Here is a 17,454-nt window from a genome sequence, read left to right on the forward strand (position 1 = left end):
CTTGGACAAGACCAGGTCTCGCCAAGAGAGACATCAACAAATAGTTCTGAAGCAGCTTAATGTAGTTTAGTTTTGCATAAGTTAACAGCATTACCACCAGGACCATGGAGAGTCGAAAATGTGCTGGTGTGAGGCTCCATTTTCTTGGAGATCGCATGGGGTTGTGGGGTGGACCAAGCGTTTGTCGCAAAAATGTTCAGTTTCAAAGCAACCCATAGCAAAAAGACATTCTTGTGATATTATTGCCACAGTAGAAAATGCAAAACTATTTGATGTGATTTGGCACACCTGAATCTGCAACAATTAAACAACCAACTGCGAGCTAAAATTATCACTGACATATGGGCATCCCCACTCATGCATGACGCACAGAAGTTTCCTATTTCAGGTCCTCCGAATCGCAGACCTAAAACACATTTTTTACAAACACTGCAAACATAGTAGGGGTATCTGATTACAACACTTGGGCTGGTATCTGTAGCAATAAAATCCGCAGTTTTGGACAGAAAGTCTTGCTATCTTTGCACAGAATAGACAGAAAGGCAATGGAACCGTCGTTTTATCCTGAAGATCTGGTAGTAGGAAAAGCTAGAAATGGAAAGGTTCGCTATGGTGTTATCGACCAAACGCCAGGTAAATGTAACTTGCAGTTAAATGTACTATCTACATTACTTTTTTTCAGTTTGAAAAGGGTACAGGCAGTTATGAGATTATAACATGTTTTTTTTTGCTTTGGGGGTGCAATTCCCACTCCAATATTGGAAAGTTTCCAATTTGTGCTGAGGATTTTGTTGGGGTGGCCATTGCACAGAATAGCAATTATTTCTCCGATTTTAATGTACTGTGACATAATTTTTGGTACAGATAACCAGTAAAATTTTGCAAATCCTTTCGTGCACAATATGTTTTCCAATCTGGCCATGCTGTGGGAGACAGTATTCAATTGAAAATAGGTTATCCAAATTTTATGCTTTAAAATCTTTACTGACACTGATCATTCCATTATAAACAAGAAGTGGTCTTTTGTATTGTGTCACATACGACAAAATTTTGTTGTTTTATTTCCAGACATGGAAAGTGATGATATGGACTCGGATTATGATTTTGAGGATTGGGATCTTCCAAAAGGCTTCGTCAGGCTATCCTGGTATCCTGAAGGCAAGCATGAAAAAGTGGATGAATCAAAGGTGATTTGCAACTGTAAACATGTTGATTAAATGACACAAGCAAATTACTAATGATTTGTAATATTGGGTTCTGTTTGAAGATTAAGCTGTATATAAATACGTGGTCCGTACTCGGTGATTCAAGTTGGTTTCTTGTGAAGTAATACTGCGTTAAGCAGTATATCATTAATTTTACAATCAGTCACAGATAGTTAATTATTTTGGATGATATTGCAGCTGCAACTTGTTGATCGTTCAGCTTTGCCTTGTGATGTCGTGCGAGAGAAAAATGGAAAACAGGTATAACATTGTCTTTTGTGTGTTTGTGTGCTTTCAGTTTTCCTCAGCGCTTTGTCTGTTTACAGCTGGGAACAGTTGTGCAGGTGGAAGTGACTTGTAACGGTATGATTGTTGGCACTTCAAAAACCATCAGTAATATTGCAGCCAAGACCTTGAAGTTTATAAATGTAAGTTGTGCTTTTTTTGTAGGCATACAAACCCAAACACCAAATAGTTTTTTAATGTTTATCATTGGATTGGCTAAATACCTGTCCTTATTTTGCAGCCTTTTATGGAAGGTGATCTTGTTGCTTTCGGCCCATGGTTGGGTAGAGTAATGAGGGTATACTCTGGTGTTATTGTGGTGTTTCCAAATGGCGCGAAGTGAGAAATTTTTTTTACTTGAACTTTTCATTCTTCATATGTGATTGTTGTTGAAAACAAGTAACCTGCAACTGTTGTTTTTTACTTTTTCCATTTTGAACTAATAGTATTTTCGTGTATGGCAACACATGGCATTGAATTGCATGGGACATTATTTAAATTGTTTACTTTAATGTGTCATTAAAAAAAATAATTTGCGACTGTGGATCAATTGACCATATGATGTATGTTTGTTTTGGTTATCTATGATACTCTTTTACGCAGAGGACAAATTCCACTGGACTCCAGAGGAAGTGAGTTACTGGAAGACCAATTTCCTCACATAACCAATGAAGTGAGACAATAGTGGAAACCTGTTTATTTCCTGCTTATACTTGCCTTGCCTAAAAAACATCTCATTCACTGATTAGAAACAGAATACAAAGTAGACATTATCTATGTTTGGACCACAAACAGTCAAGTGACTTAATGTTTTGAAAAAATGATTATTTTGGGGGTAAATTGCTAAAAAATCCTTAATTTGTGCAGGGTTCTTTTTATGATGGTGACTGTGCCTACTACCCTGGTCAAGTGTTAACTGGAACTGCTAAAGCATTTCGAGACATTATTTGGAATGATGAGAAAAAAACTGTGCAACTAAAGCCGAAGTCAAGATACAAAGTGGTTGTTGAGCAGGTATCAAGTTACATTCAAACATCTGTGTGGCATTTTTTGTGAATTCTCTTGATAAATTATGTAGAAATGGTGTAGTTATTTTTGTTTTTATTTCCATTGGAAAACAAAAGTACAGGTATTGCTTTGTCTTATATAAATAATTGATTGTGGGTGGTTTTCTAAATGTTTTCTAATGCAACTGCAATCAAACCTAGCGCTCTGTTAAGGCATGGCCATATGGGTTGTTAAGCCAGACGTCTATTTGAGAAGGGGATTTCCTTATTAAAAATGTTCACATATTGCATGATTTGAACCTCCAGTTATGCAAATCTTGATGTTTTGTGCATGTTTTTCACAGGTATCTTTATTTGCGGTGAAAGTCCTGTGGAGGCAAAGGTCGTTCACGGACAGTGACAGTAAAAGTGAATTGCAATATTTGAACAGTTCTGGGGTTACCAGCAAGAAATCAAGCTCGGGAAGCAAAAGCGCTGATGGAAACACACCCGATGCCATTGTCAACTTCAAAGGTGAAGAAATATCAAAAATATATTTTTAGGCTAGGTTTACAGGCTTCACAGCACAGGTATTGCAGCCCAGCTAAATTAGCCAATTTTTCCTGACAAGTCACAAAGTGAGATCTAAAAAGTCAAGCCCTGGGCTAACCAGGCCCAACACTCCACTGACTGAGGAATATATTTTCATTCATTTGTCTTATAGGTTTGCGTTAATGCTAATAAGCAACATGATATGTGAGCTGCAGACAGTTGTACACACTGTTTCAATCTATCCGGTCTCATCAGTGCAGCTGGTGACTGACGGCGGTCCTGTCGGCTAGTTGGCCAATCAAAGACCATTTCATGCAATTGATCTGAGCAACAGTTTTTGTGATACAACATTTTGACAATTTAGGAATTGAAAAAAAAATTGTATGAAATATTACATTATTAATGCAAATTAAATCATATTACAGAATCGCTTCAGAAGAAAAGCCTCTATTAATGCCATATTTTTGCACAGACCTTGATGTGGACGTGAAACTGGATTGGGAATCGAAGATGATAAATCTTAAATTTGTGCAGGGACTTCCACCTCCGGCAGTTATTGCAGGGCGAATGCTAAAAAAGTACGTTTTGGTACAGTCGTGGTTACCTTTCGGAGAACCATAGCTACTTATGTTTGGTTTTATGTTTAGTTAAACTAATGAACTAATTTAATTTGAAAGCCGTTTGGCTAGTAATATGTTCTTGTAAAAGTGTGATTGGTTTTACTGCAGAAAAAAACCTCTAAACTTTTTTCAGCGTGAAGCGCTTGATGCATTTCTGGACAGGGAACGTTCACATGGGGGAAAGATACCAATACAAACTAACAGCAGAGGATGTTGCCCAACTTTCCCAGCAAGGAAAGTTAATGCACCCAAAAAAACGAACGAGACGTAACATTGCTTCACGACGAGCCAACCGGTGAGCAGTTAGACCTAATTTATCCCTTTTCATGGTGATTCATATCATGTCCTTAATTACAGGGATGTAGAAAGCATGCGCTAATATGCTAATCATAGCCAGAGCTAATACACTTCTGTGCACACCCGGTTGCAACTCAGTCACCTCACAGAACTATTATGATTCACATATTAGCTCTGACTTTTCTGTACCTTTGATGTATTGTTACATAATTTTGCATCATGTTAAAAAAAAATTTTCAAAAAGTTATTTGTTTTCTCATGTGATATTTCCAGAAAAAGAATGTCGAACACCAAGAGCGGTGACAGATCTTCAAAAAATCCCAAAAAACTTAATGGTAAGCTCATCAAATGCCTGTCGTCAGTGCCAAACAGTATTTACTGAATCTGAGCTTTTGGAATTTACTCCACATGTGGTGTAATTCTGCTATTCAATGTACTTAAGATGAGTCGTCTCAAAATTCAACCCAGGAGAGTGATTATGAGGAAGACAGCAATGTAATGAAGGAAAGTGGTGATGCAAAGGAAAATGTTACCGACATACCAGACGCCACAGCGAGGTAAAATTCATGCAAGAATCCTCTCCATAGGACAGATATTAATAATATATAATAATTTTCGCAGGCCCGAGCCAACCCATTCAAATGCAGAAAACAGAGAGAAAAAACAAGAACATCCGGACGTTGTAAGTTTCTGCATATATTTTTGTACTCTGAAACAATGCAATTACTTTAACCTTGTCACATGCCAAATAGTTGGTTGTTGATCTCTCATTCAATGTTTTATTAGGTTATTACATGTGACAAAGATACCCTGTTTTCACACATACTATGTATAATACCCTGCATGTTTTGTTCGAAAACCATATTTTAATGTCTTGAAATGTTATGATGTGCAGGAAGTGTTCATAGCTTATGTTTTAATCGCACGCATTGGACATATACACATTACGAGGAGCTACAAATTAAAACATGGTTTTGTACAATACCCTTTTGGAGCTGTAGCTTGTCTTATTATTGTAAAAATACCCCTGTTTTACAGAATACCGTGGTTGCAGATGATGAAAACGAGAAAGACGATTCCAAAGACATTGACGGCCTACTAAGGTAACATTAAATCTTCATAAAATTCCAAGTATGCCAAATGTACTCTTGTGTATTCTCCAAACCTTGCTGCAAACAAAATATGTGCACAATGTTAAGCACTGCTTTATGTAGAGTTTGGATATCGCATAAAGACCTTGAACCCATGAACAAATATCTTGGATCCAAAGCCAGCCAAATTTCAGAGGTGCGAGCCAGATTTTATTTAAGTGTAAAAATGCTGCGTTTACTAAACGTGTCTCTACCTTTGCAGTTCAACTTTAATTTTACAAACCCGGAATATGCGTTGCGACAAGCTTTCAGGGATTGTTCTCCGATCGAAGTTCTAAAAGCTTTCAAAAACCACAGTCTAAAGAGCATTCCTTCGACAAGACAAGTGGGACACAAAATGACATACAAAGTTGGCCAATAGTAAGTATAGCGGCGTTGCTTCGTAACGTAGATCATAAATAAAACAGCATTTTGTCTTACCTCAACCATTTTTGATGGCCCATGCACTATGGATTTTTCAAACTTGGGTTGGCTGTTTGTGTAAAGCTTGCAAAGTGACTTTCCTCAAGATTGTGTAATGTCGAAGAATAAAGAAGTATTTCAAATAATTCTAAAACAAGCTTTTTTCAATGCCTGTGGTACATTTCTGTTTGGAACCCAAGGAATTCAGACATTCGCATAATTTTGCTCAGGTGCAATAGTTGGAATTTTCTGGCAATATTTAATATTCGGAACGTTGTTAATTTTACAAAATTTTAGTGATAATTTGGGCAAGCTGTGTATGCTTGCTGTATTGGGCTGAGGGTAGTGAAATTCGACCTAAAATCACACTATCACCCAACATGATAACAAAGTGATCATTTTGTCGTTCAGACAACACTATAAAGCAAAATAGGCTTGGATATTGTCAGCTTGACCAACTTTACAAAAGTGTGTAAATGTTTACAGCGTCACAGTGGACATTTGCTCAACGAGTACCATGCTAGAAGTGGAGTGGCAAGACGGAACGATTGCGAAATCCCTTCCATCCAAAGACATAACCCAAGCTCATCATATAGACCAAAACGACTTCTGCCCTGGGGACTTTGTTTGCGACGAAAGAAGTAATTTGTCTGTTGGAAATATAAACACGATTCCGTATTGCGTCTAAACACTTGTCACGTCGGGGTCACCAAATTAGTTGCGCGCGCTTGTGATAACGTATTCGGGGATGGTAACGTTCCCTCGCACTGTTCAGTTACAATTAACTTGTTTTGGCACATGTTCTCCAATTAAACCCACAAATAAAATGTATTTTTATTGGTTTATGTTCGCAGCTTCGAACGATATATACCTGTACGGAGTGGTGTTAAAAGCAGACAGCGCCAATCGGATGGTGGAAATTCAGTGGTTCAGTCTTGACCCAAACCACAACGAAGTCACAGCACTGGAGAAAGAGGAAGTACGTGTTTTTGCCTGGTTTAAATGTGATCAAGTTTGCTGTTAATGACTTAGCTTTATCTGATTTATCCAGTTGCCTGCCTCGCGAGCCATAGATTCCCGACCTCTTGGCTACACCAATACATAAAGCGTTCAAGGCGAAAAGTTAAAACATTTTTTTCCTTTGCAGATGAGCGCTTATGAGGTATCCGATCATCCTGATTACAACTTCCGCATCTCCGACATCCTCGTCCGTCTGTCTCCTCCCTCGGAGCAGGAGAACACTTCCTCCTGCGTCGGGGAGCTCCTCCGCGTGATGCCGGATGGGAAGTTGCATGTCCTCTGGAGCGACGGATCTTTGAGTGATGTCCATCCTCATGTAAGATGATTTTTGTCAATTTTCGAGCATTTTTTTGTTGTTTTAGGGAAATGTTACTTTTTAAAGCCAAAATCTCTCTAGTTTTGCTTCGAATTGTTGTAACTTTTGTTGAAATTTTGCTTTTCTGTGTCTGTATGACGGTGGTGTGAGTGTCGGGCTTACACACAAGGCTGTGGAAAGTAAATACGAAATACTTGATTGTATTAGTTTCAAAGGAATCGTAATTACTAGGACTGACCTACATTATTGCACAATCATTCAAGATTCTACTTTTGAGAATATTATATATTTCGCCTACACGGCATCATTATAGTATTCTGAAAACAACAAACACAAAACAAAAGAGCAAAAATTAGGATTGAAATTAAACGCACACATCCAGACTCACATATACTTAACATCCATACAACATTCCTGCTCGAAAAACTCCTTTAAAAAACCTTCTGTTTTGAATTTAACAAGCACTGAAAGTTCTTCTTTTTCGTCTGTGTTTTCAAAAAATCCTGAAACTACCGTAATGTTAAAACAGGAGCTAATGCGGGTTGGTGGCGATGAGGACGAGGAAGTGTTCTGGAACGCCGAAGATCAAAGCGACGACTCGAGTGATTCGGACAGTAGTGGGTGGGAAATGGAGGATTCGGAGGGACGTGCGGAATCCGAGGAAGCGACTGTATCCCCAAAACCGCGGGATTCTCCTGTAATAAAGAAGGACGAGACTTCTACCGAGCAATCCAGCGGCACAGCTCCCTATTGGGCGGTCACTGCCAGGGAAGAGGAACGTGAGAAAGCGCGGGAAGCCGAAAGAAGGGCGTTAGACGAGGAAAATGAGGAAGTCGAGGAACCGACGCCGATAATTTCCAAGGAATCTTCAGCTTCCGCGATTGTTGGTCGGTTTATCTCGGACGGTTTTATTTTTGTCGCAACCTTGGTTTCGCTGGCTTATGAAATATAAAGAAAACAGGGAAATTACCCTCATAATCCATTACCCCAAAATACAATAAATATCATTTAGTTTACTGATTCTTATGAATCATACGATTCTATACAATGAATAATATTAACTAAATTTCATCAACATTTTGCGTTTTTGGCTTTAAAATTAGGACAAATATGCAGTAGTTGCGGAAATCTACAAAACAGTCATGCGTTAAATCATTGTAATCAATTGAATTTGTTGCATGTAGACTTTCCGCGGTTTTCAAGCGACCCAACGGCTCCGGCTACCCACCACTACCGTAGAAAAACATTCGTCGCATCCGATCAAAAGTCCTTCTTGAGGGCGCTGAAGCGTGACATAAAATTGTTCAGAAAGGATTTACCAGATGGAATCTACGTAAAAACGTTTGAAGATAGAATGGTAAAAGCTCTTTGTTGATTTAATCCGAAATTTTTGACAAGTTTTTGAGCAAAATAGTGATGGTGCTGATGGACAGAACGTTATATCGACTCATTAAGATTCGGTTATTAAGCAGTTACCTAACCGAATTAATGTGGGTTTGGATTCGAAATGGAAACCCGGTGAACCACTGGACGCAACCACAGTCCAAACCTATTGTGCGGGAAAAGACAGTTTTGTTCCGAAGCTCCAGGATTAAGTTCAAGAGCTATTTTACTGTGAACAACCGACATAAGTGCTGTCTACAAGATTGTTTCGTTACCAAACCCTCTTTATTTCACAGGATCTCCTCTCAGTCTTGTTTCTCGGTCCCGAAAACACGCCTTACGAGGACGGGGTGTTCGCGTTCGACGTCCAGCTGCCCGGGGATTACCCTACTGCACCCCCTCTCTTTCACTACATCTCCTACTCCCACCGACTTAATCCGAACCTATACGAGGACGGCAAAGTGTGCGTCAGTCTTCTAGGAACCTGGATGGGAAAGGTGGGATCCGGTTGTAATATTCGTTTCGAATCCGGCTCCCGAAACCGAACCGATTCGCGCATTTGTGATGGTTTCGAATCTTAAATTGGAAATCTTTATATGTAGCAATCTGTTTGGTTGTGTCATTTCAAGTGTTCGAAATCGAACCGAATACCCGTTATTTTTTTCGGATACTAGAGTTTTTACACAGCATTTACAGTTGTTCAAAAATAAGTTTGGAAAAAAATTACCCGAAAACTTTGGAAAACTCGTCAATGGGCTGTGTCGTGGTAATGAAAGTAATATCATTTCCTCTACTGGTTATTTGCATCGGTTTCGGACCTTAGAGCCGAATAACGTCCGTGCAATGCGACTGTGACCTTTCGTGATTAAACATCGTAAAGTTATCATATTTCCATTCAACGTTATTCACTGTTTCGACCACAGGGCAACGAAACATGGACCGGAGATTCCAACCTCATTCAAGTGCTTATTTCTATACAAGGTTAGTGAACCGCTTATGACTTGAAAAGTTCATGTTGTTAAACTTAAATTAACGTAGGTTTGATTCTCAACTCGGAACCTTATTACAACGAGGCAGGTTACGAAGGTCATAGAGGAACAGTTGAAGGTCAAAGCAACAGCCGATGTTACAACGAAATGGTAAGAAGTTGTGACGGAAAAAGCGCAACTTGTCCGTTTTCGTATAGCTGAATTCTGGTTAATTTTGCGTGGCGATATTCCATTCTTGTTCTGCTATTTGCGCAGTTTGTCCGTTTCGTTATGTTTTTCTTGTACTGGGATTTTGATGTAAAAAGTCGTGATGAAATGATAAACAGGCCCTTATGTAAGGGATTGTGAGCATTCCACATCTTCTAGTCGATTAAATAACGTAGTATTCTCGTATTTGCGTCGCCAGGGACAAAAAATGTCATAACCGAGACACCTTCGAAATTTGGGTCTCAAAATTTCGTCAAGGTGACGCAATTGGTCCGGAATTGGGTGTTGCCACATCCTACTTGCAGCAGCAATTCAATATCCACACCGAGCTATTTCAAACAGGCGCACTTCACAACCTATTTCAAACAATCGTATCTTTACAACCTATTTCAAACAACCCCACCTTCACAACAGGTGATCTTACGTCTGGTCGAACACACGAGCGCCGTGCTCTTTTCCTCTCCACGACCGTTTCAAGAATTGTGCAAAGCGGTTTGTCCCACCTTCGCCGCCAAGCTTATCAGCCGCGTGGAGGCGCTGTTGGCTCAGAGCGACGACGAATCGAAGGCCGTGAATCTTAACCTCGCCTACCCGTTGCTACCGCTGTCGAAAGGCTTGCTAATAAGTCTGAAACAGAAGCTTGGACACTTAGTCAACACCCTTGCCAACTTGAAAGAGGGCGGTAGTAGTTGATGTTGCTACGGAAACGGGTGCGTAGTGTTTTGACAGGCTGATGCATAACCTATATTTTTGGTGTATGCAATACCTTTTTTGCGTAAACTTGCATTGAAATGTATACGGGACATTTAAAAGCTTAGGGTTTTAGCTTGAGACTAACTGGGGATTGGTGTAGTAGCAGTGCTTGCTTCAAGTTCGGACGACGTTCTAAACCTTTAAAAAGTGTTTTCGTCGCTGTATTGATGTGTCAGTCGATACACTGTGCTTATTCTTGGATCGTGCGTTCATAATAGCCAAATTCCTACAAGTTCCCTATTGCCCATTGTGAAAAATACATCCATTGATTCGGGAGGTTTTTGAATCCTGCAGCTGGTGATTTGCCCTTTCCTACATATTGTTGTGCTTTTCCCTGATTCTAATCAAGCGCAGGTGCCGCTACATAGATCAAGTGTGTGATTCTTTTCTTTGAAGCTTTTCCTTGAAATCTAGAATTTTTTGTTGTGCGAGAAATTGCAGGAAATGGAAAGTAACCCTGGAATGTTTTTGTCGTAATTTTACCCGATGTAATTTTCGCATTTTACTGTGGAAATGAGTTCGTGCTTTGTCATAGGAATAAAAGACTGTTCCGCTTGATTCTCTTTTGAAAGAATTACAACAACAGATAGACAAGTGCACGGAGCTTAATTGCGAACCTAAACTGAGCTCCTTGCGAAACCGGGTTCTTTTGGAACGTAGAACGTATATATTTGTACTAACTATAACTTGTTCATTTGATCAAACAATATGAATTCAGCTATTTACATTTTAACTAGCGCAGCCGGAGGTGTATCATATATACGTTCTCGGAATATAATCAGTGCATTGCTAAATTCATCTTGTTTGAGAAAATAAGGCTGCATATTACTTTAATAAGTTAAAATAAACACTCAATTCAAAGTCGTAAGAAACATATTTAAAATGTTCACAGCGAAATAGAGGCACACGCAATGTGATTATTATTTTTACATAATTGAATCAACCGAACCGACAGAATAATATATGTTACAAAACAAGTTCACGCAAGGTTTTGTTAATCATGAGCATTACCAAGGTTACTAACACAAAACGTTTCCAGGATATGTTCGGTAAATTCGCCGCACTGGTTGTGGTAGTGGTCGATGTGGTGGTTGTACTCTTAAATGAACCATTACTACTGGTTGGTGTGGAAGAAGTCGTCGCCTCGGTATTCGCACACATGTCAAGGGCCTTCACATTCTGAATAGACGAACCTGAGTACAAATGAAGAGAAACGTTCACATATGAATAAAATACCTCTTTCAATTGAAAAAAAACACCGAAGTAGTGTGTGCTCAGCCAATTTATGTGGACAGGATAGACATTAAAACGCACATAATTTTGTTATAATAGATCCTAAAATTGCCAAAAAATAACAACTTGCCTTGGACATAGAGTGGGTCATAGCACATTACATCTAAGGAACTTGCGGTAAAAACGTTTCCCTCTGTATTAAGCCAATCCTTGTATTCCGCGGCAGAACAGTTACACAACCAGGGGTTTCCCCACAATGAAACCGAGGTCAGAACACTTGGATTCAATTCAGAAAACCAACGGTGATCGGGAAAAGAAAGCTGGTTTTGCGACATGTCCAGGCTCTTCAGGTTGACGAGGTTGTGAAAAGCGTCTGAAGCGATGTGGTTGATTCCACATTCTGACAGCTTTAAGCTTGACAAAGCGGGCAGGTTTGAAAACGCTTGACTTCCGATCTGCAATTGTACCAATGTGTCATTTCTCACATAAAAACAGCTGAGTGTGTTAGCGAAGAGGAAATTCCCCCTCATCTTAATTTACACAATGTTGTATATGTGTAGGTGACACAGTGAAAACCGTCTTAACCAATTACAAAATTGCAACCTTCCGCACAAATTACCAAGCAAAAACATATTTTTACGTTGAATACTTATTGGCAAGACACTTAAACAATAGCCACTATAACCGCGCCAACTCAAAGAAATTTTCAACACAACAACAAAACAAATTACTACATTTAAAGAAAGAATATTTACCTCGTTTAGTGTTGCCATAAAACGAAGGCTTAAAGATTTCAGGTTCTTGTGACTCGGAAAGTCGCGAGCTGTGATGGTTTCTATCTGGTTGCCATCTAAAACCAGATGCTCGAGCTCTGGTAAGAGATCCATCACCACAGATGGAATGACATTGAATCTACACTCGGACAAAAGCAAACTTTCGAGTTTTGGTGTCAAGGATAGGAACGAGTTGTTTGTTACGATTTCTATGGAAGTGAATGATACGTGTAAAGTGGTGAGTCTAGGCAGATAGGGTTGTGTTTGATTTAAAGCAGAAGCGTTGACGTCCAATGAGCTGATCGGGTTGTCATCGAGATACAGGCTCTGGAGGTTTACCAGTGGCTGAAAGACTTCAACTGGGATGTGTGTTATCAGGTTGGTCATAAGATCCAAGTTCACAAGTTCGCTGTCATTTTTTGTTGCAAACGCGTCTGGGGAAATGGTTTCAATTTTGTTGCCACCAAGTTTTGCCGTCTGAAGGCTAGACAGCCCAGAGAACGCCATGTTTTCTATCGTTGCGATGCCGTTGGTTTCCAAGTCTAAAACGAGCAGCGTGGATGAGATCAGAAACTCCCCAGGTAGGGATTTAAAACTGTTTCCGCTTAAATCTACGTTCACCAACTTCGGCAGCCCATCCAGCAAACTTTTCGGCAAAGTTGAAATCCTGTTGCTGGCGAGATACAAGACTTGCAAGCTCCGGAGTGGGGAGAACGCGTCCGGGTGTATTTGTTCTATTATGTTCGAAGCCAATACCAAGGCGTCCACTTTACCAAGACCGAGAAAAGTGTCCCAATCCAAGACCTCAATGGCGTTTTTGGACGCGTCCAAAATGCGAAGGTGATTCAGGTTTCGAAAGTTATTCGTCCCTATTGAAGACAGCCGATTGTTATCAATTCGGAGTTCCTCTAATAGGGTGATATTTTCAAACAGATGTGTCTCAATGCTTCCAATGCGGTTGTTTTGCAAGTAAAGCTGCCTTAGTTCGCTCAAGTTCCAGAACACGCCGATCTGCAAACATGAAAATCAATAGCACGGTTTACAAAAATTTGCTCAAAAAACTCTTGTAGAAGCAATGGGAGTCATAATAATCAATGAGCTGCAGACAGTAGTGCACAGTGTTTCGAGCTGTACGGCCTTATCAGTGCATAACTGGTCACTGCAGCGCTAAACAAAGCTGCAAACCAGCCTAATGAAACCTTGTACATGCCGAAACAGTGTGCTTTACTCTTTGCATCTCAATCTAACTCTTTCCAGTGTTTCATGCAACCGAATAGCAGGCAGGGTCATGCAGGTACTTACTTGGCGATCACAGCTATCGCAACGGGCTGCGAAGCCTACAAATATAACTCTTGTGCCCAAAATAACTCACAAAGAGTGATGGACGAATAACGGTAGTGCGATCTTTCATTTAAAATTACACAGAAATATTAATTTCGTCTTCACGGCAGCGTCAGTTTGTGCTTATTCAAATAGAATTCAATCTTTTCATCTTGTGTTAACAAAATCGAGCACTTAGACACAACATTAGTTTACCTCAAGGTCACTGATTTGGTTGTTGGATAAATACAAGGAAACGACTGACTTCAGGTTTTCGAAGCTGTTGTTTTTCACTGAGCTGATGAAGTTGCTGTCCAGTCGCAAAATCTGCATAGTTTCGGGAAGATTCTGTGGAGTGCTTTTCAGTTCCGCTGCGCTGCAATCTACACCAACGATACTCGATCTGGGAATATGTAACATAGGTTCATGGTTTGCCCTTGATTTCTGTCCTACTTTCAGTACATATCTAAAAGCTCAGGGTTAAGGATTTTATTTGAAGGAACAATACAGACGGTTTAAATAGAAAACGGTGGGGAAGAGGGGCTCTTGAATGAAGTGCTCTGCAGTCCAAACTTTTAAATTGATAATTTGTATACATACCCTATTGTAATACACCTTCTGATATCCCAAACTATAATGGTACAGAAATGTGCAATTGATGAACACACCGAAAGTAGCAGTTGCGGTCTTTAATGCAGTGTTTTGGGACTAAACGTTTTAAAATGCAAAGACTAGTCCTTTAAATGGACAATTTGTATACATACACCTATACATGTTGTAATATCCCAGATATGATAGCACACAGAAATATGTAATTGAGTTGCACTATTTACCGAATGCACTTACTGTGTGTTTTCAAAGCACAGACAGTCTAGTGGGCATGGCTTGTTATCACACGAAAGCTCATTGCCAGACAAGGAGCTCAAAGGTCGATCCCGAACCATTCGCGGTGTGTAGCAAACAATTTCGTCCTTGGTGGTAATGTTTGAATATTGTTCCGTGACGACCCAGTCGAAAAAATCCTGGGCGGTACAGTCGCAAGTCAGTTTATTCCCGGAGAAAAGAAAAGAGTCGACACTTTTTCCTGTAAGAAATTTTGTTTTTATTTTATTTTAATCGATTACCTCTTGTTTAAATACCACTTTAAAGACTACATACTTTGTATGCAAACATGAGAATGCCAACTTTTCTGATGTTGCGGGGATTTTTTTCCTTTCTGTCTTATTTCAGTAAATGATTAAACCGACATTGTTTCATGCGGTATTTTGTCGCTGATAGTAAGTAAATGCAACATAGATTTTATGCAGACTTTATTTCAATGCGTGACCGCCCCACTGCGCAATCCTTTTGTCCGCCATCCAGCTATCGATTATTCGATCCATAAATTAAATAATATTTATAAACTTTTATATTCCCTTTACAAGTTCAAGCCATGCAGTGTATCCAACTTACCGCTAAACCATTGCGAGAACCCCACTTCGATTGCGTTATTGGTAATATCGATGTTATGAAGCGAATTTGTTCCTTCGAACGCAAACTGGGAGATGTTGGATAAGGCACTGTTATCACTCAAAGTTACTGACGTCAGATTTCCTAGTAGGCTGAACGTGTTGTTCTCGACACTACGAAGTGATGGGGAGTTTCTGACCATTAGGTGCTGCAGGGATGGCATGGAGACGGGAAAAGATGCCGCTGAAAGACTGTGAAAAAACAGTCCAGGTGAAGGTTTGTACAACGATACTTCTATGCACAGATACATACAGACAGACACCGTGATGTATGGAAATGTGTTAAACTGTGATTAATTCGAAAATAAATGCGTCAGTACCAATAATTTTTTCTACTAAAAATGTTCTCTGCGTTACTTCAAAACGGCTAAAACATCCTAAGAGTATATGATCCCACCACTGGATGCAGCTATGCTGTTAATAGCTCACCTAGATATTTACTCACTTTGTAATTGCGTTTCCATCGAACACCAGTTCCTCCAAACTGTCAAGGTCGCCTACTGCCCTTGGAACGTAATCAAGCGGAGAGTAGGAAAGTTTGAGGGTTTTGAGCGAAACAAGTTTGGAGAAAAACGACGCGTCGTCGACAGATTTTATTGAGTTGCGTTCCATTGAAAGGTAAGACAGGTTTTTAAGGAAATTTGCACTGAGAAAAGATGGCGCAGGGCCTATTCTTTGGACGCCCAGATAATCCGCAACAAGAGTATAAAGGGACGGCGTCTCGGATAACGCTCTATATGGTAACACAAGCAAGCTGTTGAACGATATATCTAGATTGGTGAGTGCTGTTGGACCAACGAGAGACTGCGCTTGCAAGATCTGTATTTTGTTGTTAGACAAATCCAGTTTTTTCAACGAGGTCATGTTCATAACCGTGTCGTTTACCCAAGATTGTAGGCCACAGCCTGCTATGCTAAACTCCTCCAGACTCGGCAGAATTAGGCGAGGAACGGATGAAATGCGAAAGTGGTTGGAGAAGGACAGTATCCGGAGGGACTGCTTGACCGGATCAAACCGGTTCTGACCGGGAAAATACGAGAAAAAGTTGCTGCCGATGTACAACTCTTCCAAGCTGGTCAGCCCTTCGAGAACATTCCTGTTTCCCGATCCAAGATTACTGAGGAGATTTGTTTCTAAATCAAGGACCGTTAAAGCGAATAGCCCTGTGAACATGTCAGGATACAGCTTCTGGATTCCGTTTTCGACAAGTCGCAAGATTTGTAACTTTGGCATGGACGTTTGGAATATGAACGGATCTATCGAATTCCAATTATTCTTGGTCAAATCCAATTCTTCCAGGTTTGTTTTCAAAGCTGCAAAAGAGCCGGCTTCCACAGTGTTAATTAAATTTCGGCGTAAAATTAAACTCTTTAAGGCTGGCAGATTTGCAAAAGACGTGTTTCTGAGGGTCGTAATTTGGTTGTTGCCCAGATTCAATGTGACCAAGTCGTTCAAACAGGAGAAGGCATCCGCGTCGATCACTTCAATCTGATTGTTGTTCAAATATAGGCGTGTAGCCCAGCACGGAAAGAACGACGGCATTTTGTGGAGTTGAACATTTGAGCAGTCGACCAAACCGGTCGATTTGACACATTGGCAAACGCCCAAACAAGTTCTTGTATCTAAAAAACGGTCTCTTATATGCTTTCTTTTTCTTTTACGACAAAAGACCTGCCACAATCCACACACACGTATATTGTATATTCTTTATGAAATTTGGTCTCGAAGCTTACAGTAATCTACCATGGTATATTCCGTTATATTTCATCAAAAGCCTAATGCCAATAATGTGATCTTCATGCTGATTTCATCTGAAGTTGCGCCTCGCAGCATAGGATTAAACAAAGCATGTTTAACGATTTTTTATACAGCTGCATTACAGTTTTCTCTTTGTGTTTTACAGTTTTCGTGTTTCGTATCATTGTTTTAAGTATTAGATCAGCGATAGATCGTATTATAACATCTATATCAAGCTTACCTTGACTTTCTGTTGCCCCATTTCGCGTTTGAACGACGTTTGTGGCCAAACCAAATCCGATCAAAAACACCAGACGAAAAATGACCATCATCGTAGTAGCTGGTTATTGCAACACTGTACACAGCTTGAGAAGGTGTACTGAACATCAACGCAAAAAAAATCAACGCAAAGCCAATATTTGGCATACCCACAGACGTAATGCAAAGGCAAACTCTTGTTTGTGACAAATGAGTAACGGAACGACTGACTTCTTACCCAAAGTTTCACACCAACAGCACCGTGCATAGGCTGGTTTTGGGGGTTCAATAACCTTGCTGGATTCTTGTGACTTTGATGACACGAATATTGCATTTGGTAATTGTTTACTTGTTGAAGATAGGCACAGTGCCGGATCAACCATTAGGCAAAACAACAAAATCGTACACCTTCGTATATAGTTTTACGTTTCACTTGACCAAACGATTTCTTTTTCAGGG

General features: G+C 39.9%; 2 protein-coding genes across 2 annotated transcripts; one reads left to right on the forward strand and one right to left on the reverse strand.

Moving 5' to 3' along the window:
- The first annotated feature begins 500 nt into the window (after positions 1–500).
- LOC145905616 ((E3-independent) E2 ubiquitin-conjugating enzyme UBE2O-like) lies at positions 501–10,715 on the forward strand. Its single transcript, XM_082992862.1, has 26 exons — positions 501–509; positions 543–633; positions 1,069–1,187; positions 1,404–1,466; positions 1,532–1,633; positions 1,732–1,829; positions 2,094–2,163; positions 2,358–2,504; positions 2,842–3,010; positions 3,501–3,606; positions 3,782–3,943; positions 4,219–4,280; positions 4,388–4,502; positions 4,567–4,627; positions 4,984–5,048; positions 5,160–5,232; positions 5,299–5,456; positions 5,985–6,139; positions 6,353–6,477; positions 6,646–6,834; positions 7,364–7,721; positions 8,019–8,191; positions 8,514–8,714; positions 9,141–9,198; positions 9,256–9,356; positions 9,828–10,715. The coding sequence occupies exons 2-26, from the start codon at positions 546–548 to the stop codon at positions 10,104–10,106; spliced, it is 3,297 nt and encodes a 1,098-aa protein (XP_082848988.1). The 5' UTR covers positions 501–509; positions 543–545; the 3' UTR covers positions 10,107–10,715.
- A 417-nt stretch (positions 10,716–11,132) lies between these two features.
- LOC145907288 (uncharacterized) lies at positions 11,133–16,999 on the reverse strand. The gene is made up of 8 exons (XM_082994712.1): positions 16,979–16,999; positions 15,446–16,671; positions 14,945–15,192; positions 14,339–14,576; positions 13,709–13,895; positions 12,155–13,183; positions 11,530–11,854; positions 11,133–11,359 (listed from the first exon to the last, which is right to left on the reverse strand). The coding sequence occupies exons 1-8, from the start codon at positions 16,997–16,999 to the stop codon at positions 11,133–11,135; spliced, it is 3,501 nt and encodes a 1,166-aa protein (XP_082850838.1).
- Between the last annotated feature and the right edge of the window lie 455 nt (positions 17,000–17,454).

The sequence above is a fragment of the Ascidia mentula genome, chromosome 6 (assembly GCF_947561715.1).
Source record: "Ascidia mentula chromosome 6, kaAscMent1.1, whole genome shotgun sequence".
In the NCBI taxonomy this organism is placed as follows: Eukaryota; Metazoa; Chordata; class Ascidiacea; order Phlebobranchia; family Ascidiidae; genus Ascidia; species Ascidia mentula.